The sequence below is a fragment of the Notothenia rossii genome (genome assembly GCF_949606895.1).
Source record: "Notothenia rossii genome assembly, chromosome: 10".
NCBI lineage: Eukaryota > Metazoa > Chordata > Actinopteri > Perciformes > Nototheniidae > Notothenia > Notothenia rossii.
In genome coordinates this window covers 30,613,002-30,640,723 of record NC_136908.1, presented here as the reverse complement: position 1 = coordinate 30,640,723, position 27,722 = coordinate 30,613,002, and the positions used below count along the sequence as shown (strand labels likewise).

Below are 27,722 nucleotides of genomic sequence, written 5' to 3'. Positions count from 1 at the left end.
GTGTGGTTCTGAGATTTTTGCTCACCGTTCTTGTGATCATTTTGACCCCAAGGGGTGAGATCTTGCGTGGAGCCCCAGATCGAGGGAGATTATCAGTGGTCTTGTGTGTCTTCCATTTTCTAATAATTGCTCCCACAGTTGATTTCTTCACACCAAGCTGCTTACCTATGGCAGATTCAGTCTTCCCAGCCTGGTGCAGGTCTACAATTTTGTTTCTGGTGTCCTTTGACAGCTCTTTGGTCTTGGCCATAGTGGAGTTTGGAGTGTGACTGTTTGAGGTTGTGGACAGGTGTCTTTTATACTGATAACGAGTTCAAACAGGTGCCATTAATACAGTTAACAAGTGGAGGACAGAGGAGGCTCTTAAAGAAGAAGTTACAGGTCTGTGAGAGCCAGAAATCTTGTTTGTTTGTAGGTGATCAAATACTTATTTTACCGAGGAATTTACCAATTAATTCATTAAAAATCCTATAATGTGACTTCCTGGATTCTTTCCCCCCATTCTGTCTCTCATAGTTGAAGTATACCTAGGATGAAAATTACAGGCCTCTCTCATCTTTTTAAGTGGGAGAAGTTGCAAAATTGGTGGCTGACTAAATACTTTTTCCCCCCACTGTATATATATATTTATAAAACGGACAAGTCAAATCAAGCAATCTGATTGGTTCTTAGCCGTGATATACTGAGCGTATACCACGGGTAGAATTGTAAGTTACTTTTCACAACAAGTCAGTATCCCTCCGCGTCTGAGAAAAACAGTATACCGTTGGGCTGAAAAGCAAACTGTTTTCATACTGGAACAAGAAAGCAGCGGAGAAGTAACGGGGCAGAAGCTGGGCAGAAGCCCTCCTTTTTGACGCAGCGGTCCAGACATAGACATCAAACGGCAAAACATATTCAGTGTGCAGTTCCTTTGGCATTAGGGCAGGGATATCTAGATACTTTTGAAGGTTTAACATAATGAATTGTGCTACTTTTAAAGCAAGCAACGATGTTTTCAAATCTGTAATCAAAGAGGTCCGCAAAAACGCTATCGACCAATCAGATTGCTTGATTTGACTTGTCAGTTTTATAAATATATTTAAATTTCTTCCGTTACGAAACAAACTTACAAAGCATAAAATGGAAACATTTAAGATTAACTTCGACCTCCGGGGGGGTCTTACTATAGTATGTAGGAGTGGATTGAGCAGTTCCTATCTCCAGAAAAAAAAGCACCTAAACTACGACATGCAGAGCTCCGTGAAGAGCAGGTAGACCAACTGGAAAAGTAGCACCATTCAAAAGCTTTCTGATGCGGGTCTTGAAACAAAGCAGAGAAATTATGACCGTTAGTGGCCACAGGTGCGAAAGCTCTCTCCAGAGCTACTGGAAGCCCAATCTCGGGGACAGGAGAAAGTGGAGCAATATTCTCGCCACGCCAAGCAACAGCCTCGAACAACCTCAACCTATACAAGTGACCACGTAAGCCATGCTACTGATGCTGGACAGTATTTCAGTGGCTGCACAATAAACAGCAACATACACATTCATGTAAATAAACAGCCAAATAATGGATCAACGCTCTCTGTCTAATATGTTCGCTTGCTGTAAGTGTTGTTGCATAGCAACCACCTTGCACTATGTTTTGTGCAGAAGGCAACGGAGGGACTATTTTATTTTGAACATCATTATTTACTAATAAAAACTATTTAATTAGAGTGTGTATTTTTCTTTCATATTGCCACACTTGGTAACCGTTTTATAAAAGCAATAGCTCACTTCAGGCCGTGATATATGCTCATTATAACACAGCTAAGGGGGTTGTCGACCCTCCGCTTCGCGTCGGGCCGAACCACGCCCCTTAGCTGTGATATAATGAGCATATACCACGGCCTGTCGTGAGCTATTGCTTAAATATATGTCACAATTGTACAAAGCTTTCGTAATTCTGTATGTTGTAGAGCCGATGAATGGGAGTCGGAGGCGGCGTGTTGAGTATGGAACTCCACACTTTATGTTCCATTAGTTTACACAGAAAGGTAGGAACAACTTCATAACATGCTACTCAAGCTGGAAGGGTAACAAAACACAGGTGCGCTACCTAACAGGTCCGTGGCGCAACACACTCTGTCTATAACACAGTGAATTATGTCCCGTAATGTTCCACGGAACGTAATGTCATGATGGTCATGCTAAGTAATAAAGCTATTTGAATTGAATTGAATTGAAGACAGTCCTCCCCTGATATCTCCGAGCAGTTTCTCTGTTCATGAATTTTACCGTAAAACTGGAAAAACAGGTTTGCTAAACATTATGGTAAAAATACTATTGGGATAGAGGTTGACTAAGTAACTATATCATTTTTTCCCAACATGTGTACTCATTTTTGCCTTAAATTGTTTTTGGGATATTTTTCAAAACGTTTATTGACGCAGTAGTCAATGCAGACTTTCTCCACTGTCTTTTCCACACATTACGGTTGATGTTGCCAGGGAGGGACTCGACCACAGACACAATGGAGCTGCAGTGACTGTGAATAGCCGGTGCCTGTTCTCACTACTCTCATCATTTACAGCCCCTCACATTCAGACAATGCTGAGTTGTAATGCTATTCTCTTCGGAATGCTAGCAGCTAGCTTACTGTTGTTTTTGCATTAACGAATTATCTTTGTGAGATAGCATACAGCCCGTTTAGTTGGTTAGCTCGCTAGCTAGCAAAGCACCTGCTGCCCTCCTGCTGCTATTGTTTCCTCTGCTAACCTGGATATAACGGTCCAGGTATCTGTGAGATATAATGGAGTTTCCTTTTGATATCAACCACTTATTTCCCGAGAGGTTCTCCATCTTGGACCAGACCCTTGTTGCAGGACGTAAAACAGCAGGAATGTAAGTCGGAACATCCTTTTCTCTTCAGGCTGGGAACTGTCACATTGTATTAATGCTAGTGCAGTCACCAACACAGTACTACATGTGCCTGTGCAGCTGTAGAAGAACAACTGGATAATATGGATGAAGCTACTTCATTTCAGAGTGTGTGTCACTTGGTATTCAGGATGTTGTTGGGGGTGAAGTATCAGCAGAGATGGGAAGTAATAAGTAACTTTGAGGTACTTGAGTATTTCCATTGCATGCTACTTTGTACTACTACTCTACTACATTTGAAAGGAAATTATTTCCCTACCTTTATTGTTAACACTTTTAACAAAATGCAACTCTAAAAATTAAAATAGTGGATAAACTCATTAAAGGTCCCATGTCATGCTTTTCCGGTTATTACCCATCCCCTTGTGTGTTATGAAGGTGTTTCTGCATGTAAACGGCCTCCAGAGTCACAAACCCTCAAAGTACACCCTGTAGCGAGTAAAACTCTAACACAGAAAAGACCTGTCTATGCTGCCCCAGAACGTCTCGTTGGACATTTCTCTTTTTCCATTTGTTTCTTCCTGGTTATAGTGGCGTAACGATACCCAGGTCCAAATGGACCAATCCGTGGAGCTCCTCACACACACACACACACACTCTGTTTGTGTGCTCTGGCTGAGTTCAGGCTGAGTTCAGGCTGAGTTCCGAGGTGTCTCGCTGTCTCGCAGACCCAACGCAGCAACCAGGAAACGACACCAGTAATCCAGCTCACACTGTCCGCTCCTCAAGCCTCAAAGTTGTCCTTGCTGGTTGCTAATAAATGCCATTGTAACACATAAACACACATCAGAGCACACTGGGCTCACAGGGAGGGGGCGGCAGGAGCTCCAACAAGGCGTGTAGGACAGAGAGTGAATACACATACTATACAGACTAGATGCTTTATGAGAAACCAATGTGAGTTTGGAAAATTGAACAATATAAATCTATTCTAGTAGACCTCAACAATGGAATCATCAGTAGAAATGGCCCTGACATGGGACCTTTAAGTCACAAAAGAGTCTAATTATTTAAATGTTTGACTAAAAGTCAATCAGAACTTAAACAGTGAAATGCTACTTGATGCAACAATATTTTCTAGAAATGTCACATATATAGATATCATTATATACACACGCTCTTTTCTGCACAATGATTACTTTTACGTTTTATATTTTAATTACATTTTGGAGATAATACTTTTATGATGATGTACTTTTATGCAAGTAAGATTTGAATGCAGGACTTTTACTCGTAACAAAGTATTTTGACAATATAATAATTTGAATACTTCTTCCACCACTGATTATTATTATGCTTATTATTCATGTTGCAGGCCACATCTTCAGGCAAACATAGAAACAGTTATCGATGAGCTTGGGAGAGCCTCAGCAAAGGTGAGTCTCTGTTTGTATGATTTGTTTGTTGGGGTTAGAATCTAAATAAAACTGACTTATTTAGAATTTTGAAAATAGTTGTAGTACACTTTTAATACTTATAAGCACTTTTAACTTTCTTTAAATATTTATATCGTACTTTTCCTAACATTTATCACTATTTGTCTTTTGACATCAAAAGACAAATTACCCCTTAACATTTTTTTTTTTTTTAAATGCTTACTCCACGTAAAAGACCCAGAGGCTAACTGCTAGAGAACCATTAGGGCCTAATGGTTCTCAATGCAGTTTGCTAATGAGTAGGGCAACAGCATCACTGATCTGGTTAACCCAATACTCTGTGATCCAACATCTATCATCATCACAACAACAACACACTCTATCATTTGAATGAAGTCGGTTCAAACACACAATACACAGGCCTATTGCGCGTATGTACACCCACTAGTGTACTGACATATCATTTAGACATGTCTTGTACAGACAGAGGGCTGGAATATTATCCTTTGCAAAACTCAAACCTCATGTTAGTACTAGTTTCCACATCCTTTGTGATAGTACTGATGATAAACGTAACAGTGTCCTTTCTCTCCTCAGGCCCAGCAGCTCCCGGCCTCTATAACCAGTGCCTCCAAGCTGCAGTCCCAGAAGCACCAGCTGTACCTGCTGAAGGACGGAGAGAGCAACGGGTACATGTCACACTCTCCTCTCATTACACACACACTGACTGAGCTGTATTCATCAGCTGGACCTTTAATAGCTTCAGTACTGAGTCATACTGTGGTCACAGTGCATGTACTGTTGTGTTTAGATGTGAGCGTACTGTGTTTATGTTTATTGCAGCAGTAAAAAGTTAATTAGAGCACAGAGTCTTACTCACTACACCCTCTTGTATCCCATTCCCCCCCTAACCCTCCTTCCCCACACACAGAGGCCGTGGTGTTGTCGTGGGGTTTCTCAAGGTTGGCTACAAAAAGTTATTTCTTCTTGTGAGTACCTTTTTTGTCTTGAATTATCTTCTGGCTCCTCAGTTGGGCAATCATTTAGTGGGAATGCTGTTAACAGCATTCCAACTAACTGTTATTCTACGGACGAAAAGTTTATTATTCCGCCGACTTATTTTGCCGCGCTTCTCCTTCCGCATTGAACATCGCAGAAACTCCGTTCAAACATCAAAACGTTCAGCTCGGTCGGGAATCGATGGCTATTACTCATTCATAACTTTCATAATTCCAGAGATACATCCCATAATACATCACATTTTTAACCATTGAAGTCAATGGAGAAATTCTTCCAGTTCAACAAATCTTCATGCGACTTCAACTGCTAACTGTTCATTCATACTTTCACTCAGAAACCTCATTCTAACTTTAAAATGTTACACATCTTTCTGAGATTATTCTTGTAAAACAACTTTTAAATCTGATTCTTACTTTTAGAGATATTAAACATTGTTCAGACCTTGTTTTAGAGGTTTTCTTCAGATTTTAACATTAAGTAGAGTGCGTGATGTCACAGCTAGAGGGTAGAAAATCTTGAAATTTGCCTTCATATATCTTTTTTAAACTGCCATAATTCCCAAACCCTACATTCCTGAGACATAATGTTTAATGACAAATGTAGGAAAACATCTCGTAGCTTGAAAAATGACAAATAATTAAGCAAAAATAATTAAACAAAATGCCTCTTGAAGGCATGAAGTGACAAAAACATTCAACATTCCTCCATTAAACCCCATTGTAATTTCAGACAGATATTTCCTCATGGTAGCAGCCGGGCAGACCTTTAGTTAAACTGCCAAAAAGGCCACATTATTAACCGGAAACTACACAAAAATTACACTTCAGATACTCAACTTCCTTGACATGCTTCACGTTTTGAAATTTCACAGATATCTGTTACTGTTCTTCCACAAAACGTTCACATGTAAGAGGTTTATCTCTCATTCAGAACAATGGAAACCTTTGATCTCTGGACGCCTCGTTAGCTCAAATATAAACACCTGTGTAATGGAACACGATGATGTCATCACTCCAACTGACATGCTCAGAGCAGCAGACTTCAGATAGCAGTGTGCTAACAGTCCAGCCGTGAAGACATCTACGGGACAGTTTTGAGATTTCTTCAAATGCAATTCGCCATGAAACAGGATTTCGCTGTAAATCCAATCGACACGCTCCAATCGTACCCCAATTTTCACTTGTATATCACCGGTCCATGCCTCAACAGCTCTACGCCAAATCTGAGATCTCACCATAAGCCGTTTCCATGGAAACGCATCCCTCGCCATAAAACATGATGTTGCTATAACTCCTATGAAAATGTTCAAAAAGTGCTCAAACTTCACATGTGTGCTAACAGTCCAGCCGTGAAGACATCTACGGGACAGTTTTGAGATTTCTTCAAATGCTGTTGCCGTGGCAACACAATGCTCACCTTGAAACACGGTTTTCAAATAACTTCAGTGAAAATACTCCAAACAGCACCAAAACTTCACAGCTTTGATAACGATGCAGCCATCAACGCATCTAAGCGTATTATGGGGTGTCGTCAAATGCCGTTGCCATGGCGACAGATCATTCGCCATCAAGTTAGTTCAGAAGTTTGCAGTTCAAATATTCTGCTGCTTTTCCAAGCCTTTTTACTTTCTTTTCTTCTCTCATCACACATTCAAGCCCCCAGTGTTCATGTATCATTTCAATCTAAATTCTTCACTTTCTCCTTAAACATTACATTTCAGCGTAGCAGTTTAGCATCAGCTTTTCAGCATAAAGCATTCCCACTAGCAATTTCTTCAGGAATTGCATTCTCTAGTTTCACATGCTTCCCTGATTTGATATCTATTTAAAGGTCCCATATCATGCTTTTCCGGTTATTACCCATCCCCTTGTGTGTTATGGAGGTTTTTCTGCATGTAAACGGTGTGCAGAGTCAAAACCCTTAAAGTACACCCTGTAGCGAGTAAAACTCTAACACAGAAAATACCTCCCCAAAATGACATGATTTTTGAGCTGAAATCATCATAAATAGACTAAATCTGAATTCATTTTCATGAATACAGACCGGACAGTTTTTATAGACAAATAAACGTTTTACTTTTGCAAATTTAAAGTGCAAACATGAAAAATAACAATACAAAGTGGCCAGAGTAGCGAGCTGTCTTCTTGCACACATCACAGTTCGCTAAGTTTTAATTGCCAGTTGTGAAGTTGCTCCACACAACGCTGCTCTTTCTCTCAGCCATCATGGCTGCTGCTGTCCTGCCGGCTGCTGCTGTCCTGCCGGCTGCTGCTGTCCTGCCGGCTGCTGCTGTCCTGCCGGCTGCTGCTGTCCTGCCGGCTGCTGCTGTCCTGCCGGCTGCTGTCAGTCAGTTTGATAATCGGCGTTCAGGCAGGGAGCGCGTGCGCTAGCCTCGAGGAGCGGAGGACAGCAGTGGAGAGAGAAGAAAAGAGCATATACTAGTGTTCGTCTGCACATAGTTTTTTTGAAGAAATTGACGAGTAGAGGAGACGGGGAAAAAAGTATCAATCCTATTGGCTCTAGTATCGATATTTTGAAACGTAACGTAATATCGGAAGTATCGATATTTTGGGATCGATCCGCCCACCCTTAGTGAATACACATACTTTACAGAGATGCTGTATGCGAAACCAATGTGAGTTTGGAAAATTGCACAGTATTTTTCTATTTTAGTATACCTCAACAATGGAATTATGATCAGTGGAAATGGCCATGACATGGGTCCTTTAAACTTGCTTTCTGAGCTGTGCTGGTTGTGTTTCCTCCACAGGACCGACAGGGTTCACACGTGGAGGCGGAGCCACTGTGTATTCTGGATTTCTACATAGCAGAGAACTTGCAGCGATATGGCTACGGGAGGGAGCTCTTTGATTTCATGCTGCAGGTGAAACTCCTTCCAAATGACTTGAAAGCAGATTTAGTGGAAGACGTTATGACATTCACCTCTCTAGGTTCTTGAGATCAAAACATGAGTAGTCTGTGGGCTTACTAAGAGAAATGTTATGAAATACAGGTTCCATTATTCCTTCATGGTGGAAGTACTGCCTGTTGTGGCTTCCTTCCTTTGTTTCCTTAAACCACTTAGATGCCTTTTAAAGCTTTTAAACAGACATTTCTAACATTTTATCTCTCAATTTTGTTGTTTTACTTACACTTTTGATGACTTTTGGCTTCTGATGATGTGTGACTAAAATACTCGAGAGGCTATGCAACTCTTGGTAAATCAAAATCAAATCAAATTCTTTCCACAGCCATTTAACAAACCAAATAGGCCTTTACAGAGGTCAAACTAATACAAAAGAGGCACAACTCATCTTTCTTTCTATCATGATATACGTCATATAAATGAACAGTTAAAAACGGTGTCTTCACGGCCTCTTCCCATATCTGTGACTATTAAAGACTGGCACTGTGGGAATTGTAGTCTTTTATAGTCCCTTGACTACAGAGGTCACCACTGTGACAATATTAGGACCTTTTCACAAAAAACTAAAACTGGCTTTAACACTACCATACCTTCAATCCTAGTATGCCTCAAACAAACTAGTGCGTTGCCTTGTTGACGTAACACATCTAAAAGCACAAGTAACCACACAGAAAGGCAAAATGTTCTGCCAGTAGTAATTCTTTAACCTGTAGCCACATGTGGGATCTTCAGTAAAACTAGGAGAACAGAGAGCGATGAGAAATGCGTGCATTTTCACAAACAACACTGAATGGAACTTGGAACTCTCTTTTTTGAGAGAACCGGAAAATATGTATTAATATATCTGCCAGTAGAGATGATGATCACAGTTCATAGCTGTGTGATGTTTATTAGTCTCTTTCTGTTTCTGTACCGCAGCACAAGAAGTTAGAGCCCGTCCTGATGGCTTACGACAGGCCGTCGCCCAAGTTCCTGTCCTTCCTGGCAAAGCATTACTACCTGACGCCCAGTGTCCCTCAGGTACAGTCTGTCCTTCACACTGTCGCTATATATGTATGTGTGAGGCTTTATCAGATGTCACTCATCAGGCTTATTCCAGTAGAAACCGCTAGTGTCTCTGTACTTGTAAAGGATAATTTGACAGTGAAAAAGCTCAACTCTAGACTTCTCTATAGTACAATCATTATCACCTTACTGTAGTGCAGTGTCTCTCAAAGTGGAGGGCGCAGAGGCCTGACAGAAAAAGTTTGAGAACCACTGCTGTAGTGTTAGAAGTCACATCTACCAGTTAAACATTCACCACATTAGGTATGACTTATTTAAGGACCATAAAGTTAAATCTATTCTATTCTAGTCTAATCTTATCATATACATTCTTTAAGGTGATCAGTACTTTTTGAATCAAGTAGATTGTGAAAAATAGGGAGTCAGATTGAATAGCTACAGCTTTTATTCCAATGCGTCAGATACACACATAATCAACATGTAAGAAGATGTAAGGACAATCCTGGATATCATTCATATTAAAGGACAAGGGTCAAGCTGTCGGACCAGATGTTTCACACCTAAATGCTTCTGTTAGTTCTGTCAGTGTTTGTACTAGCTTATGTGAGTGTGGATCACACTGTTTACATGTTGGCCCAGAGTGCCAACCACCTGTTCTACTTCATGACACCTCAGCAGGATGAATGCATACAGCGACATGCAGTTCAAAAATCCATAAGCTAGGAAGCAGAGATTATTCTTAAATGCGTTAGCTGTTCCCAAAGGTCAAGACTGAACCCCCTTTTCTAATGGCTTTCCTGATTCAGTAGCTTGCCTTGATAATGCTGCTCAGTCAATTGTACACGCCCTTCAACGTTTGTATCACCGTTTGTTTCATTGTGAAAAAGCTAACCCCATTGATTGGATTCTTTCTTACTTTAACAGTTATGTTGTTTATCACTTTATTCTGTCCAGGCCAATAACTTTGTGGTGTTTGAGGGCTTCTTCGTCAACATAGCAGGTACGTTTTTCCCAATGTTTTGCTTTTAGTTGCGGAAATGGGTTATGTGATTTAACCTCTGATGATTCTGGGAATGTATTTCTCAACCCTGAATATGCCTCCTCATTTCTCAGCAAATCTGCGTAAAGCCGTAACACCCAAATGCTTTTGTGAAAACATATTTTCAAGTTCAGTTACATCACATATTTTGCATGCTACAGTGTAAAGTGAATTCTTGCTTTTGACATCACTTTTTTCTTTTTTGTTGCACATTTCTATGTACAATTCTCCTCATCATAGAGTGTGTAAGAGTAAAAAAGAGCAGAGCTCCAACATCTTTTGTTTCATCAAACTCTCTCAGGCTCACCCTCCTCTCCTCTGCCGGATCAGGGGATGTTCAGCTTTTTGTAAGGACTTCTAAATCTCTTTTCTTTTCTCATGTGTCCCCAGCATCTTGTCCTCCTTCTTTGTCCCATATGATATGTTTGATTTTGTCTGGGTCTTCTTGTTTTCCTCATAATTTCTCAGCCGGTTTTCACTCCCTTATTCCCGTCACTCTTATTTTTCTACACTTACAGGTATAGTATATGTTACATTTGATGCCTCAACCTGTAGATCCACCTCACCCCCCCTCCCTCACATATCTCTCACTGACAGGAGGACCTGCCTGTTTCCTGACCCTGCAATGCCTCTTCATGTCTGTCATATTGTTAAAGAGGCCCTATTTTCCTGTAGTGTGTTGTATAGGTTTCTGTGCATGTGAATGGTCTGCAAAGGCTACAATCCCTGTGTTCCCTCCAGAGGGAGTTTCTCCCCCCCCCCCCTGCCTCCATGGGGGGGGGGGGAGAAGAGTGCCCTTGTTTACTTCTGTAACATAATGCCATCACTGTTACACTCGTGTTTCTATTGCCTAACGCTCAAACACATTGTACGTGATAGGGCTGGGACCCTACAAGAGGTTGACCTTTCATAACAGAGCCAATCAGCTAACCAATCAGAGCAGACTGGGCTCTGGTTTCAGACAGAGGGTGAAAAGAGGTGCTGCAGCAGTATGAGAAAAATAAAGGGCGAATAGAGAGACATGTCCCAGTAGAGACACAACATTCTAATATGACCCTGAACATTAGCATAACAGGGCCCCTCTAAAGGAGGCCACAGTTACAACACTCCTGAAAGAGAGGAGAGTTAGTGTCCTTTTTTTCACCAGAAATACTGTCTGCATGTAGCTGTGCACTGACCATGAATACATCAACACACGTGTTGGCAAGACTTACTTGCTTCATCGCTTGACATGATGGTGTATTTACTCTTATCCAAATAAACCATGATGATTATGCTAATTGATGTGTGCTCTTAGATTGTGGATTATTCTAGTTATTGGGTGAGGGTTGAACCTGAGTGTCAGCTTATCATTAATGGTGTCAAACACTCCTACACTTTTACTAACTACATTTCAAAATATATGTTCAGGTTATCCTAGACTGATATGATAACATGGCACAAGAACAACTGTTTCACATGACTAGATAAGGTATTACAATTTGTGGAAGTTTTGAAGGATACTGTCAGGGACGGTCTGTCCTGTTTCAAGTTCTGCTAGAAATGTTGCACATGCTCACATGTCTGCTCTGAGTTTGAAATGCTCTCAAGACCAATATGTGAAGTGTGTTCCAGCCTTCACTGAGAAGTAGTTGTACAGTACTGGCAGAGGAAATACTGTTCAAATGAAGCTTGTGAAGGACAGTATGTAGTGTGAGCAGTCATGTTCTGTGTTTGTCCCCACTCTAAATGTGTTCTCCTCCACAGTGGCCCAGCTGAGAAAGGTTCCCCTAAGAAAGCCGGACGGAGAGATCAAGCCCTACTCTTTAATGGAGAGAGAAGGTAAACAGACAGACATGTGACTCTGTCAGGAGTATGAAAACTGTTCTGAGCCAGACTAACAGCTGAGAACAAATCATAATGATGTGTTAGCTAGGCAAGCAAGATAATTTATTAAGCACAACACGATGCAATTTAAAGTGCTTTACAACAAATAAAAAAGAGCAAAAAGCATTAAGATATCGTTCAACAGAAACAAATTATCAAATGACTTTTAAAAACAATCATTAAAAGCTAAGAAAATAACATTAAAAAAAAGCTAAATAGAATAATTCAGCTATAAAATAGAAAAGTTAAATTTACAGTGCAGTGTAAGAACAGTTATTTGATTTAATTAAAAGCAGCAGCAAAAAGAAAAGTCTTCAGCCTGGATGTCATCAGTGAGCGTAGCAGCAGACCTGCAGCTTTCTGGTTTGTTCCAGATACATGGAGCAAAATAACTGCTTCTCCACGTTTAGTTCTGACAGGACAAAGAACCGTTCCAGAAGACCTGAGAGTTCAGGATGGTTCATAATGTAGCAGATGAGAGTAAAGCATTCAAGTCAAAGACCCCTAAAGACACTTTCGTCCAGTCTACTTAAGGTAAATGCCTGGACATCAAGTTTTTCCAAATCCTGCCGAGACATAACCCTTTAATATATATAGTGGTCGGAATTTGTAATTGATACTTAAAATAGAAACATCAAAACACTACATAGTATTTGGTGAGGTTATGTATAATTAATTAGCCTTCTACCATGAGACAGGAATAGTGCTGTTTTATATTTAGGCTCTGCCTCTGCTCCTATTATGCCAAATAGAGATAAACTAGTTCACTATATCTGCATAACAAAAGCTCTTGCAAGATTTGACAGCTCTCCTAAACAGTCAATCTAAAAATATTTTTTTTCTGTGTACAAGTAAAATATCAGGGAAGTGGAACAAGCAGAAATGACATTAAAAACACATTGACAATGAGAGGTGTTTTTAGATGATTAACCTTGATTGAAATTAAATAAAGGGACACTTGTGAAATGTGAAACACCACACAATTCAGTCTTTACAGTTTGCTCATCAGTACTTCCTCTCCCCTGCAGTGGTCCATCAGGAGCAGCGGGCTCGCCCCTGGCCGTTTGCTCCGCCTCACTCCCCGCAGCGGTCGGTATCCTCCCAGTGCTCCTCCTCCCTGAGCGGGGGATCCTCCCCCAGCAGGCCCCGCTCCCAGGCCGCACCAGTTCCTGCCCTTGGGCGCAGCAGGGAGCAGAGCCCCCAGTCCCCCCTCCTCGAGCGCTGCAGGGAAAGACGCAGCAGGTAGGACACACACACCATCCCTCTGACACTGACACAGTTACACACACACTACCCTAGTCTGGACCTGGAGCATGTACATGCACATTTTACACATGAGAGTCTGCTTGGCTCTGTGAATGGAAATGCAATCACTAAAGTGTGTTTCCCCATGCACAGGAACACTGATGCAGGCAGATGAGTTGACACAGATAGAACAGTTACTGAAAGCAGCATCAGGAACCTGCAGTTTGTGAGATTAAAGCTGTGTGAGGTCCCTGCAGCATCCAAAGAATACTAAACCTGACAAGTGTTGTAATTGATTGAAGTTATTGTACTATATGTAAACATCTGTTTACAAAGTCTCACACAAAGCTTGTGCAGTAAAGTCGTATTTTCACTACTTCACAAACACACATTTTCACTGGAGCCCCACTATAGATGAACTTCCGACTCGCGTGGAATGTATTAAATACTACGGGTTTAGCCAAAATGATCCCATTTACATTAATGAACTAAAAGAAGATTACTCAATATTCATAGTTTTGGAATACCTGTTCATTTCAGAAAAACATAATTGTATGTTTGAAGGTTACCAGGTGAGTCCTCCTTTAAGCTCAACCACTAATATTAACCAGAACATTAGTGGTTGAACATTAGTGCCCCTGAGAAACTAGGGCACTAGTGTGCAGGGAAACTCATCAAGGTGCTTTTGATGATAAATGAGTGACAAATGCAACTAACAGAAGTTCCACTCTTGTTCCACTCTTGTTAGTGTGCTCTAGTTTCTGAGGAGGGGTGTGATTGATGACTGATAAACCTGCAGAAGAGGGGTTGGGCCACTTTTTGAGGTCTGACAATTTTCCTTTCGTTTTTTTCATTCTGGTTGGAGTAAAATTCGGAAAAATGTTGACTTTTATTTGACTTTTTTCCCTGAATTTTGAATTTAATTTCAGAATACTGACTTTAAGCTCAGAATTCTGACTTTTTCTCAGAATTCTGGCTTTAATCTCAGAGCTAATAAAAACTCACTTTTGTTTGGATCTAAAAAACAATTCAAGTGGCCCTAATCCTCTTCCCTATATACCTTGCTGCATTGCTGCTTATGACTTAATGTTGAAATCCTATATAAAGTATTTAGCACACTTCATGTAAATGAGCTTGTTTAATTAACAAAGCAGAAGTAGAATGAAGAGGGTCCTGTCTGTCAGAGCGACGCTACTGATTGTGTCCTCTCTCCTTTATCTGTTCAGCCTAGTGTTCTAAACTCTGTCTCTTCCTCTCTCTTTCTCGTTCCCTTCACTTTTTCATTCTCCCATTTCAACACATGTATCTTCTTTTACTCATTTGACATACATTTTTTTCACTGTCATCGTCCTCTTCTGCTCCTTAGTTCACTCAATAGACCTCATCAGGGCTTGCATTGACCTCCTCGGCCTGGCACTGTGCCTCTTCCCTTTAAACGTTTGGCTTCTTTTAGCTCAATTTCTGATAGACAGTGTGTGAGACGCGGAGTGCCTTTACACGGGCACCAGTCTCTTGTTTTTCAGTCTTACAATATGGTCAAATAGAGTGGTGCAGTGATGACAGATTTGTAGCCTGACCCGGAAGAGTAGCATCACAAGAGCTCCCTCAACCAAAAGCTCTGGGATCTTTCCATTGGATTTCAGTACATTGCAGAAAATGGCAAAAACGTTCATGAAACTTACATGTTTTGTTTAGCAGGATAATCTTCACATTTTAACACCACTTTGTAATGTTTTAGTCGTAAATGCAATCACCAGAAGTAAGCTAACTGTAGGCTAAAACCTAACTACATCACCGTCACATGGCTGTGCATCACCGTCGCTAAGCTAAAGGCGGCTAATCGTCGGCGTGTTGATGTTTGGTAGACCTATTTAGACGCTTCACTGTTTTTATGACACACAGAGGCTTCGAGCATTCATGAGTGGAGAATTTACTGACATATTTTATTTTGTAGAACTAAACGTGAAAGTCTCTTCAGTTTGTGTTAACCACAGACTTAATTTCAGCCTTCGAACTACTACAATGAAAAAGTGGTAAAAGGCTGACTAATTTCCAGGTTTTAGGACTCATTCCTGCACCGCTCTATTTGCGAAATCAGATTTGCATAGAACATAAAAAAACTGGTGGTTGATGTCCCCGTATACATGATCCAAACAGTGTTCAGGTTCCATCCGACTGCCGTGGATGTGTTCTATGCAGCAGGTTCCCACGGTTACTTTACCTCCACATTTCTCTCATCACAGAACCAGGATGTGTGTGTGAAGGCACTCCTGGAGAGTGAGGGGGGGGGGATATCTGTTGTAAGGAGGACATTTGACTTTTAAGAATATAGTCCTCATGTTCCCAGCAGAGGAACACCATGGCTCTGTCTTATCTGCCCGCCTTTTATATGAACCCATAAAACTGTCAACCAATCTCGTAATGTCAGACTGTGTTTTATCACACACACACACACACACACACACACACACACACACACACACACACACACACACACACACACACACACACACACACACACACACACACACACACACACACACTTATTTGTTTCCCCTTATGTGGCTTCTTTGAGTTTGATTTATGTTTGCCATCATTTGTCATTACTTTTTATTTATTTTATTATGTCATTTTTTCATTTATTCTCCTCCTTTTTTTCTTTCTGTTGTCTCCCTAACTTTTCTTTGACTTGCACTGCCATCCCTTCTTGTCCTCCTTCCTCCCGTCGACTTGCTCCGTATGTTTGGGATGTCTCCTGCAGCGAGCAGGGTAGGGGGGGGCCAACTGCAGCCCATACAGGGGGCCCCTGAACAGCAGAGCAGCTGGACGGCTGCACAGACCTTCCCCAGGTGAGCTTCAGTGAGGAACCTTTTTACACTCACGTTATACCGGCCACATTAAATATGATTTACATTTTAGATGGTAACAATGTAAAAAACTTTCTGAAAGAACCCACTAGTACTTATCATGTAAAACAATGTTATTGAATAGATCCGAATTAGAGATTTTTCTCCATGGATTTTAAGCAAAATGTAGATCACCTGTTTATGATCAATGTTTCTGCCCACTCTTCAAAGGTTCAAATTCAAGATTTTACTGTCATATGCGTGGAAGTAAAAGTAGCAATATTGAACTGTAAAAGTACTCTGTGACAACTTAAAGTCCTGCATTTAAATCTTACTTGGGTTAAAGTACAAAAGTGTTGGGATCAAAATATATTTAAAGTACCAAAAGTAAAAGTACTTGCTTGACCTAAAGGCCCATTTCAGAATCATACAGTATATCTATTGAGGTGATTATGATCATTGTTGCATGATTGTGTTCATCACATGGCGTCTTCACCCAACAAAGAAGAATCAAGGGAGATGACAGACTTTACTTTGACTACTTTTATTTTGAAAAACAAATCCTCATGTTGAACCAAATCAGCTTTACTTTTGGGCAACCTGAAGAGAAATAACTTTGGGTCAATGTCTCGGTTCTTGTTGTCTTTGTCCCATAGATTGTGAAATAGCTCTAATTTAACTTTACATTTTTCAAACAGACAGGTTTGGCAAAGCTATTAATGTATCAGCCTCATGATCATCTCAGGATGATACATGTGCATCTTCCTCTTATGTGCAGCCGGGATAAGAAAGCTCCAACCTTCAACTGACATAAATATGTGGTCAAGCAACTGAGGAAATAAATACAAGTAAATAGTAGTATGACTATTAGAAACCTCTGGAGCCAGGATCAGACTGTGAGCTCAGTAAGGGCCCGCCCAGCAGATGTGGAAGTGTTCCTGATATTTCCCCAAAGGCCATTTATAATGTGAGTTCATCCGACTTAACCCAAACAGTTTAAGTAGCCAAGACTTTAATGAGAGAAAACGGATATGAATCATTTCTTGTGGTTATACACTCCCTGTAACGGAGGTGATCTCTGGGGCCATAGATCTCGGCCTCCGTTACGGATTGTGTAGCTTTGTTGGTGGAGAAATGTATGTAGTTTGTGCATCTGTCTGTGTTTAGTTTGTCTGTCTCTGTTTGCTGGTTTTATGTTAAAAAGAGTTTCCCCATGTATGTGGCTGTTGATTGTGTGCACTTGGTGCCCCCCCCCCCACCTGTCTAATTGCTGATTAGTGTGAGTGTGTATTTAGGCTCTGTTTCCCTGTCTGTTGGGAGGCTGGTAGTGTGGTGTGAGATCCCTGTGGTTGGTAACGGTGTGCACATGTTCGGCAGGATTGAGGCTGTGAATCGTTGTGTCATATGTTTATGAGGTAATAAATGCCCACACCGGGTTATATTTTTGGACGTTCTGCCTCTGCCTCCTTGCTTGGTCTGGGCCGCTCAATTGTCAGCTTCACACTCCCTATGGGAGGGGCAGACCAACCAACCAGCTATGCTAAGCTACACTATGCTAATCTATTATGCTATGATGCTCTGCTATGCTATACTATGCTAAGCTAGGAAGTCTTGTTGGGTTTTCTTCAGCTGCACATAGAGTTACACCTTCATCCTAACCCTCCCTTCTACTGATCTTGTCCTCTCCTGCCCCCCCACCCAGGTCCAAGCCTCTCTCACTCCCACCTCTGTTTGCATCCAAGAAGCCCCTCACCTCCTCCGTGTACAGAGGGACCCAGCTGGGTGGAACTGAAGAGGAGCTCCGGGGGTTGGACAGTCTGCAGCGTGCACCATGAGGGATGCTGTTCAACCAGAGATGCCTGTTGGAGAGGGAGAGCCGGGGGGGGGTAGGGGGGGTTGGTGGTGCACTGCAGGAGAGAGCTGCCACAGCGCGCAGTGGGTGAAGCAGGGGCACCGGAGCACCTGGCCCTGGTGAACACGGGGACACGCTCCCATAAGAGGGGTTATTATATCTGAAAGATGTTGCAAAAAATGTTGCCCTGTAGTAGTTTACTAAACATGCTATGGGCCAAATATGGAGGTGTTACTACAACAGCCATGAGACAGAACCATCCAAATGAATTGGAAGTGTTGATATAAAGCCATAACAGAGCAGCATGTTGAAGGGGAATCATGTGTTGTGAAGGTTTTTCTGCATGTAAACGGTCTGCAGAGTCACAAAGCCTCAAAGTACACCCTGTAGCGAGTAAAACTCTAACACAGAGAAGACCTGTCTATGCTGCCCCAGAACGCCTCGTTGGACATTTCTCTTTTTCCATGTTCAACCTGAGCAACAGTTTATGGCGAGTACGGCAAATAAAAGTTGTAACAAGCAGTAGTGCTGAGCAAAGTGACTAGAACGCAACCACACACTTATTAAAAAAACAAACTTTATAAAGTCAGGCAACACTAACCAGGCTTCGTGTGATTCTGTTTATTTGTACCTTACTTTGACTATCCGTTCCCTGTTATTGATCATTGTGGGGAGCAGGCAGAAGTTTTGTTTTGTATTATAGCAGCTATCGGATGGAATCAATACATGGGCTGCACAGGTGTTCATGTCCGACTATCACAAGTAGAATCATAATGAAAAATATGCCGGTAAAATGGTCGAAATGGCCATGATATGGGACCTTTTAACAAATCACATTCCCAGCATTCTTAGCAGTACCACACTCACTTGTACTCTCCAGGGGCCATGTGAATAATATGTGGGTTAATCTCTAAATCTGTGTGTACGCACAAAGACAGAAACATGCTTAAAGTCACACATGAGCCTATAAGGGACATTTATACACAGACTGTGCTGCATGGGCTGTCAGGGGCAAAGTCCACTACGCCATATACTTGGCATGTTGGTCTGATAGCTTTGTGGATGTTGGGTTTAGCCTTGTTACTCTTGTTACCTGCTTTCTGTAGCAGTGCAGGCATGATTCCTGTTCAAATGGTCTCAGGAATCTCCTGTGCTTGCTTTTCTTCATCCTTCCAAACCATTTGCCATACAAACTTTTTGATGGAGGACTTTTACATACTCTACTATAGGCTCTAAGTTGTATCCTATGATTATGTTGGAACTATTTTAGCCGGTGCAACCATAGGCTTCACCTGACACTAATAGTCCGGTGATTATTTGTCTAGGATCCACCTTGTTCCTACAGTAGCTCAGAATGGACAAACCGAACTCCAGAGAGGGCCTTTATGTTTTCAAGTTACCTGCAGGGACGTGCAAAGACATTTTGGGGGGCAGGGGCTCAAGTGAGAAAAAGGGCACATCCCATAATAATTTATAAAAAAAAAATAAAAACTAAAAGTTAAATATAGTTGCACATCTCTGCCTTACCGACCAATTAATTGTAATACCCTCACACTCACGCAATTGTTTATACTCAACATAATTCTACAAAATAATCAGTTACAATGTTCTTCTTTAGTATTCACTACGCACAAGAGCAGACAACAACAAAGGAAACTATGCCACAATGTGCACGTTTTCTATGCTACTAGTTAAAATTGCTATAATAATTTGTTTATTTTAGCACAACATTAAGTCCTTTGAATGATTTTTGTGGTATTAAAATAAATAACACTTCAAAATCAACAAAACTCTTCACACAAAACTGAAAAAGGCTGTTGTCTACATAAATACGCAAACCAACCTACACTCCAAACTACAAGTAGGGCTAAGTTTAGTTACAACAATTACACTTAGTGCATTCTGCTCTCCTCTCCTACTCATTTACTTAATTTAATTGGACAAAACACATCAAAAATGCTGAAAAAACGGTGCAAAAATATGTATTAAGAACATGCAAAAATACTGCAAATTTACTGAATTTATTTTTAAAATGTCTTGAAATCTGAAATCAAATATTTTATTAACTTCTTTTGTCACTAAGTTTCTTTATATCTTGTATCTTTCTTTGCACTTGGAAGTTGTTAAATATGTTTTCGTGTCTTCACTTGTTGTCTCTCCTTCCTCCATTACAGCAGCAACCTTCTGGGGGCCATGTCCCTGTACTAGTCTATTACTTCACTGTGGATAACAGGAATGTCCTTCTCAATAGGAAGGAGGAGGAGATCCAACCCAGTCTCATAAAAAAACGTGTAATAACTACGTTGGTCCACAACTTGGGACGTAGTATTTCTACATAACGCCTCTGAAATTGTAGGAACCCTACGTTTTTTTTTCACCATTCATTTCCAATGGCTGGCTATGGGCCCTTCTCACTTCTCTTATTTTTCATTTCCTCGCTCCTCGGTCTTGGTCTCACCCGAAGTTGATTTGTCTGCGCCATCTTGAATAGCGTCCCAATGGCCTTATTTTTGCCGGAGGAGCAAGGAGCGATAATGGAGGAGCGATAACCGAGGAACCATCAGACCATCCTCCGATGAAATCCTAAGACACTCGCCCAGCCCCTTACTGTGTATCGCTCACTGATTGGACGATGCAGCGCATGCACTGATCTGATGCTTCTTGACATGAGAGCAGTTTCCCAACGGAGTGAAGAAAATACATGAACCTCACGGGAGTCACTCCTCAGTTTATACCGTCTTTTGTTTCAATTCATGTATCATTTAGTTGCAAATATGTGATATATCTGAACAACAAAGTGGTCAAAAATCATTTTATTCATTTTTTGGAAACATTTTCATTATCGCTTTTTTCGTTTTACATTTTCATTTATTGTCATTTCCATTCAGTCAGTCATTAAGTGCTATTTAAAATGTTAATTTGCTACGTATCCAAACAAACAAACGAAGTGTGCAATCAAATGAATATTAATCTAACTGGGTTTTGATATATAACATATCTCTTTTTCTTCTCTGAATTATTTTATTTATTTTGTGCACTCTAATCAATAGGTTTGTTTGAGACGAGCTGCGGCTTGCCTCGAAAGTAGACGAGAATAGCCGATCGCAGCCTGGGGAGGTCTCAAAAAGCTCGCCTGAAGTCGGACAGCTCGGAGTCGGCTTCTTCTTCTTCTCTCGTTTTTTTGGCGGATTGCAAACAACTTTAAGGTGCATACCGCCACCTCCGGAGTCGGCTTGACTCGGTTTGCATTTTATAAAGAATGCACAAATGTGTTTAATCCATGGTTTAATCGTTAATGTCAGATATGTACTAAGTAAATACTTTTGTTCCTGCTCAAGATTAGATTCAACTTTATTGTTATTGTACATATTACAGGTACTGAGACAACGAAATGCAGTTTAGCTTCCAACCAGGAGTGCAACAAGCAGTAAAGTGAAAAGTAATGTACACAATCTACACTGTAAAAAAAACTGTAAAAATCTGGCAGCTGGTGCTTCCAAAAATGTACCTTCAAACTACAGTGAAATATCCTAATTACAATAATAGGAAAAATCTTTAAATTCACAGTAAATATAATTAATTTCCTTTACAGAGAAACACTGTTATTTTACAGGTATCTTCCCTTGTTTATTACGGACATATTTTAGAGTTAAGCATGTAAATACTGTTATTTTACAGTTTTATCCTAAATTATTACGGTCAAACACCTTCGATAAAGTGACAGAACTTAAAGTTCAGCATTGAAATACTGTTATTTTACAGTTTTATCATAAATTATTACGGTCAAACACCTTCAATAAAGTGACATAACTTAAAGTTCAGCAGTGAAACACTGTTATTTTACAGGTTTATCTGCTCTTTTTACAGTCAATAACCTTTATTAAAAGTACAGCACTAAAACTTCTACGGGCAAAAAACCCGTAAAAAAAAACGGTCAAATAACTGGCAGCAGCAGGCTGCCAAACAAAAAACATAAAATTAAAGTAAAAATACTTTAACTGAAATAAAGTGCAAAAGCAATTAATATACAGGAATTGTCCTTAAAGATTTTACAGGAAAACACTTTCCTCTCTTTTCAAAATCCATTGTCTTAAAATGTTACATTCAAATACCTTAAATAAAGTTCTGATGAGAAAAACAGTTTTTTACATTTTTTTTATTAGATTTGTATGATCAAACACTAAAATAAATACAGATTTTAAAGTTCTACAGCTAGAATACTGTTATGTTACAGCTTTTTTCTAACATTTTCCAATCAAACAGGTTCAATAAAATGACATCACAAAATGTTTTGTAGGAAACGATTACTCTGAAAACTTAAAATATAAAAATATTTGTAGAATTATAGTGCAACTAATAAATACATATTTAAACATCATACTTATAAACAGTAAAAAAAAAAAAGTTAGTTGAATTTTTTAAGAGTACTTTGAAACATTCTCAACTGAAAATAACAGGAATTACAAAATGGCGACATATGTTCACATTGTCAATTTGAAGGAGCAGTGTGCAGGATTTAGTACGTCTAACAATGTAGGTTCCAACCAATGGATAACTTGTTCACTCACCCTCCTATCCCAAGTTTGTAGGATAATTTATATTGGCTGCAAAAAACTTGAGGCCCAATCATGTTTCCTCTGTCCATACTGTAGATGTGGCAGTGCAACCTAGAGGACAAAAAGATCAGAATCAGAAACGGGTTTATTGCCAGGTAGGTTCACACGTACGAGGAATTTGACTAGGTGTCATGGTGCATAAATACAAATTAAAAAATAAAAAAGTACACAGATAGTGAACTATATTAAGAACACTAATAAAAAATATAGTAAGATAGCAATAAAATAAAGCAGTAATTTACATCGAAATATAATGCAATAAATTATAGAATATAAAATATGTGCAGTAAGCCATTTTTAAACATTGCATTATTTACCATCCTGTGATCTCCATTATGTAATGCATAATGGATGGAATGGAATGCGTTGTGGCTGAGGTAAAGTGTCAGTAGGGGGGGGGGGGGCGAGCCTTGTTGAGGTGGCGAGAGGTTCTGGTCCTGATGGAGAGAGGTTTTGGTCCTGATGGAGATAGGTTTTGGTCCTGATGGAGAGAGGTTCTGGTCCTGATGGAGAGAGGTGTTGGTCCTGATGGAGAGAGGTTCTGGTCCTGATGAAGAGAGGTTTTGGTCCTGATGGAGAGGGGTTCTGGTCCTGATGAAGAGAGGTTTTGGTCCTGATGGAGAGAGGTTTTGGTCCTGATGGAGAGAGGTTTTGGTCCTGATGGAGAGAGGTGTTGGTCCTGATGGAGAGAGGTTTTGGTCCTGATGGAGAGGGGTTCTGGTCCTGATGAAGAGAGGTTTTGGTCCTGATGGAGAGAGGTTTTGGTCCTGATGGAGAGAGGTTTTGGTCCTGATGGAGAGAGGTGTTGGTCCTGATGGAGAGATGTTTTGGTCCTGATGGAGCGCGGAGGGGAGGGGGGTGAACAGTTTGTGTCCAGGGTGGGAAGGGTCGGCCACTATCTTCCCGCCTCAGGGTTCTGGAGGCGTGCAGGTCGTGGAGGGATGGCAGATTACAGCCGATCACCTTCTCTGCAGAACGGATGACACGCTACAGCCTGCCCTTATCCTTGGCTGTGGCTGCAGCGTGTCAGATGGTGATGGAGTATCCTCGGCTGTGCTTTTTTGGTGAGGGAGCAGATGTTCTGCTCCCGTTTGAGGTCCTGGGCGATGATGGTGCCCAGGAAGCGGAAAGACTCCACAGCAGTTACTGGGGAGTCACACAGAGTGATGGGGATGGGTGGTGCTGCGTTCTTCCTAAAGTCCACAACCATCTCCACTATCTTGAGAGCGTTGAGCTCCAGGTGCTTGTCCCTACACCAGGTCACCAGATGGTCCATCTCCCACCTGTAGGCAGACTCGTCCCCACCAGAGATGAGTCCGATGAGGGTGGTGTCGTCTGCGAACTTCAGGAGCTTGACAGACTGGTGACTGGAGGTGCAGCTGTTGGTGTAGAGGGAGAAGAGCAGAGGGGAAAGAACGCAGTCTTGAGGGGAACCGGTGCTGATGGTCCGGGGGTCAGAGACGTGTTTCCCCAGCCTCACGTGCTGCTTCCTGTCAGACAGGAAGTCTGTTATCCACCTGCAGGTGGAGTCGGGCACGTGCAGCTGGGAGAACTTGTCCTGCAGCAGAGCCGGTATGATGGTATTGAAGGCGGAGCTGAATACCACAAACAGGATCCTGGCGTAGGTTCCTGCTGTGTCCTGGTGCTGGAGGAGGAAGTGAAGTGATGACTATTAGTAAACCATAATGATGGATGTTATTATCAGCACCTGCCAATAGATCCCCTACATCTTGTATGATGGACCTTTGAAGCAGGGTTACACAAAACACACACACACAAAATTGTAAAACAGTTATTGAGAGCATCCCAAGGGCATTGATCCTATGCTAAAACTTCCAGAACACCAACTTTCTAATACCTTAGAAACGACAACTAGCCGTTGGCACGAATGCAATGCTTCAGCTTCCTACAACTTTAAAGCTGTGTGGACGTGGCTCTATGAAGAGCCGTTCATATTTTTCTCATTATTTCATAAGTTTAGAAGATATGCTTGGTCAATTCTTAATAAAAAAGAAAAACCAACCAATTGAGCACTTGAGTTTTCATTAGCAGCCCTTAGCTACAGCTGCGGAGCTTCGGTCAATACCGCTAACAGTCTATTTCCTTAAAATGGTACATATTGCTGAATCTATATTTTCATCTTCAGGTGATTAGATCTGCATAATGTCCCTGTACAATAAGATTTGAGCATTTTGTATTCCAGTGAGGAAATTCAAGACCAGTAAATATTGATTGATTGATTAAACAACACTAAATAACATTTTAGGGTTTTCTTCAAACTCAGACTCTGCTGCGGCTGTACCTCAAAGACAAAACAATTGTCTGATGATCTTTGTTGAACAAGGTCTGATTGTCCTGTACATGTACAATGTGGGGTATTTTTAAATACTTTACTAAACCACATTCAGTGCTTCCCCTACCATAGTCTTGGAGGGGAGTTGCGCCCCGCCAACGGAGCCCCCTCCCTGAAATTCAAGGTGTTTAAAAAAAAAACTAAACGCTTTCATTTTAAGTTGAGTTTAGCGTTTTTGCCCCTAAGAAACACTGATGCATTAATCAATAACAATAATCCACAGCTCCTCTCTCTGCTCCAGAGGATTTAAAGAATATATCAGCAGTAAACCTAGGGGGAAACACTGACATTCAATATTATGTTAGACACAAGTTAGTTATTACTCACAGATCAAAGTCTTCTCATCTGCAAGATGGAAGAATAGCTGGGTGCTGCCTGGAGAGACTGATGAGGAGTCACTGGCTGGCTTCACCAGCTTTCCACACAAAGCCATCACATCTTCTGTTCCATAGTCTTCACTGTCCACTGGTGCTCTGTCAAAAGAGTGAACATCACAGCTGTCATGGTAACCCTTTGTTACACAACATACAACCAACATGTGTCAAAAGTGACCCAAATTAATTTAAATTGTAAATATCTTTGCAATAAATTACTTCCAGGAATTACTCAATTAACCTGTTTTTGATCAACACCAATTCTAATTTTCTTACTTTTTTAAATAAAAATCATCTTTGTATCACTACACTTCTAAGGCACAACATGGGTAAAAAATTACCGGTATTATTTTCCTATGTTATTTCATGCATGGCTGAGTTTTTCTTTAAATACATTGTTTTTGATTACCACAATTCATTATTTTAATTCTCCCGTTCTAATAGATGAACTAAAATAGTTTATGCCAAGTGTGATACAAATACAAAAAAAAAAGATACTTTAATGATAATTTTGTTAAAAATAATAATTTTAGCAGAGATTTGGACCAAGCATGTATGGTGTAGTAATACAACAACTATTTTAGTTCACACAGTGTGACATTAGCTAGTCATATTAGCTTGTAATATATAGAGCAGAGCTAACTAGCAAGTTAGCCAAACGTTAGTGGTTAGCAGTTTAGTCTATGATAGCTGTTGGCTACTGAACATTAACAAACTGGATTCCGCAGTAAAAAAGCTGTGCAACTTTACAATAAGATTGGCGACAACACTGTGACAACCCTGCTGCACGTTTATGTTTAATCGTCCCGCGTTGGAGTCGAGAGGATGGCGGCAGCACTGCAATAAGCTGTAAGCTAACGTTAGCAGCCACCTTGTTAACCTGTATAACCCGATTGTCCCGCCGGTGGGACATCTAGCAAGAAACAGCATCTCAGGACTTCTTAAAATGTAACAACCTATTAATGATGCTTACCCACTTAACGGGAAAAAACTCAGCTAACTGACGATATTAACAATTTTTAACTAAACAAAACACAAGTCTAACAGCTAACGGGGCTAACGCTACTTTAGCACATAACTGGCAAAAGCCATCTTTTTTACTTCATGCTATCTGCACAAACGTATCATATGAAAGCTGAGATTCCACAGATTCCCTTAAAGCAGTGGTTCTCAACTGGTCAGGCCTCGGGACCCACTTTTTCCTTAGTCAATAGATCGCGACCCAACATTTTGAACCATTCAAATCTATTCAACAAAAAATCCTGCAATAATATATACGCTTTGCAGCATACAATATTAATGAAAGTGAAGTACAGTGCATATATCCCTTCACAGAACAAAAGAATGCTTTTAAATAAGGTTTAATGAGATGATGGAATCAAAGCTGAACTGTATAACATAAAAAGGCACACGTGCTGAAAACCTAACCCCAGAAGGGGGGTGTGGGGGGATTCTCCCCAGGAGATTTTTTGAAATACTAACATATAAACTACCCATTCACTCTGAGAAGAAAATAGATAGATTACGACATATTAATAATATTTTATGCCATTGTTTGTTTTTCACTTTGTTCTGACAGCTGAACTTGCTGCTCCACACAGAGAAAAGAGCAAAGAGGACATAGTCTGTGTGAAATACTTTAAATTGTGGGTAAGGGTAGATAGACCCCATTGTTCTGTGACCTGTCAATCATCAAACTGGGGGTCATATTTCATTATGTGTTCATTTTTATCTGAAGCTGTACCCATGGGTGTATAAAGAATAGTTCTACCGCAAAGTTATTCTCCGTGGGGACTTCCGGCAACCATCTTGATTCTGATTGGCCAGAAGACTCGAAAAAACATCAGCAAAGATGTTTTATTGAGAAGATGATCACTACGTGACAGAAGTTTTCAAAACCACTTATGATCTCTGGTACTTTCAGTCCAAGGCCTACTGCATGCACAGCGTTAGGAAATCGAGCCTTCAAAATAAAAGTTTGACTTTTTCTCCCAAAAAAAACAAAAAAGTAATTTTCTTTTACACATTTTTTTTTTTACTCACACATCTGCGACCAGCTAGAAACGGGTCCGCGACCCACTTTTGGGTCGCGACCCACCAGTTGAGAACCACTGCCTTAAAGTATATGTCTCATCACTCAAAACTCACTGAACTAGAAGAAAAAACGTAACCTTAAAGGTCACATGTCATGGCCATTTCCACTGATCATAATTCCATTGTTGAGGTATACTAAAATAGAAAAATACTGTGCAATTTTCCAAACTCACATTGGTTTCGCATACAGCATCTCTGTAAAGTAT

At 40.7% G+C, this 27,722-nt stretch overlaps 1 protein-coding gene across 9 annotated transcripts; it reads left to right on the top strand.

Annotated features, from left to right (window-relative positions):
* Positions 1-1,834: 1,834 nt before the first annotated feature.
* Positions 1,835-18,065, top strand: atat1 (alpha tubulin acetyltransferase 1). 9 transcript variants are annotated; one of them, XR_013803103.1, is made up of 12 exons: positions 1,835-2,868; positions 4,220-4,280; positions 4,878-4,969; positions 5,212-5,269; positions 8,071-8,184; positions 9,145-9,246; positions 10,186-10,231; positions 10,572-10,617; positions 12,017-12,091; positions 13,165-13,378; positions 16,143-16,230; positions 17,930-18,065. XR_013803103.1 is itself a non-coding variant. In XM_079653109.1 (12 exons), coding segments are annotated over exons 2-12 (822 nt in total). In that variant the 5' UTR covers positions 1,835-2,021; positions 2,818-2,866; the 3' UTR covers positions 14,760-15,796. The 9 variants fall into 9 exon arrangements, 8 of the variants coding, with proteins under 8 accessions (XP_079509235.1, XP_079509231.1, XP_079509232.1 ...); XM_079653109.1 differs by lacking the exons at positions 16,143-16,230; positions 17,930-18,065 and adding an exon at positions 14,748-15,796 and having other exon boundaries at positions 1,835-2,021; positions 2,818-2,868; XM_079653105.1 differs by lacking the exon at positions 10,572-10,617.
* Positions 18,066-27,722: the final 9,657 nt, after the last annotated feature.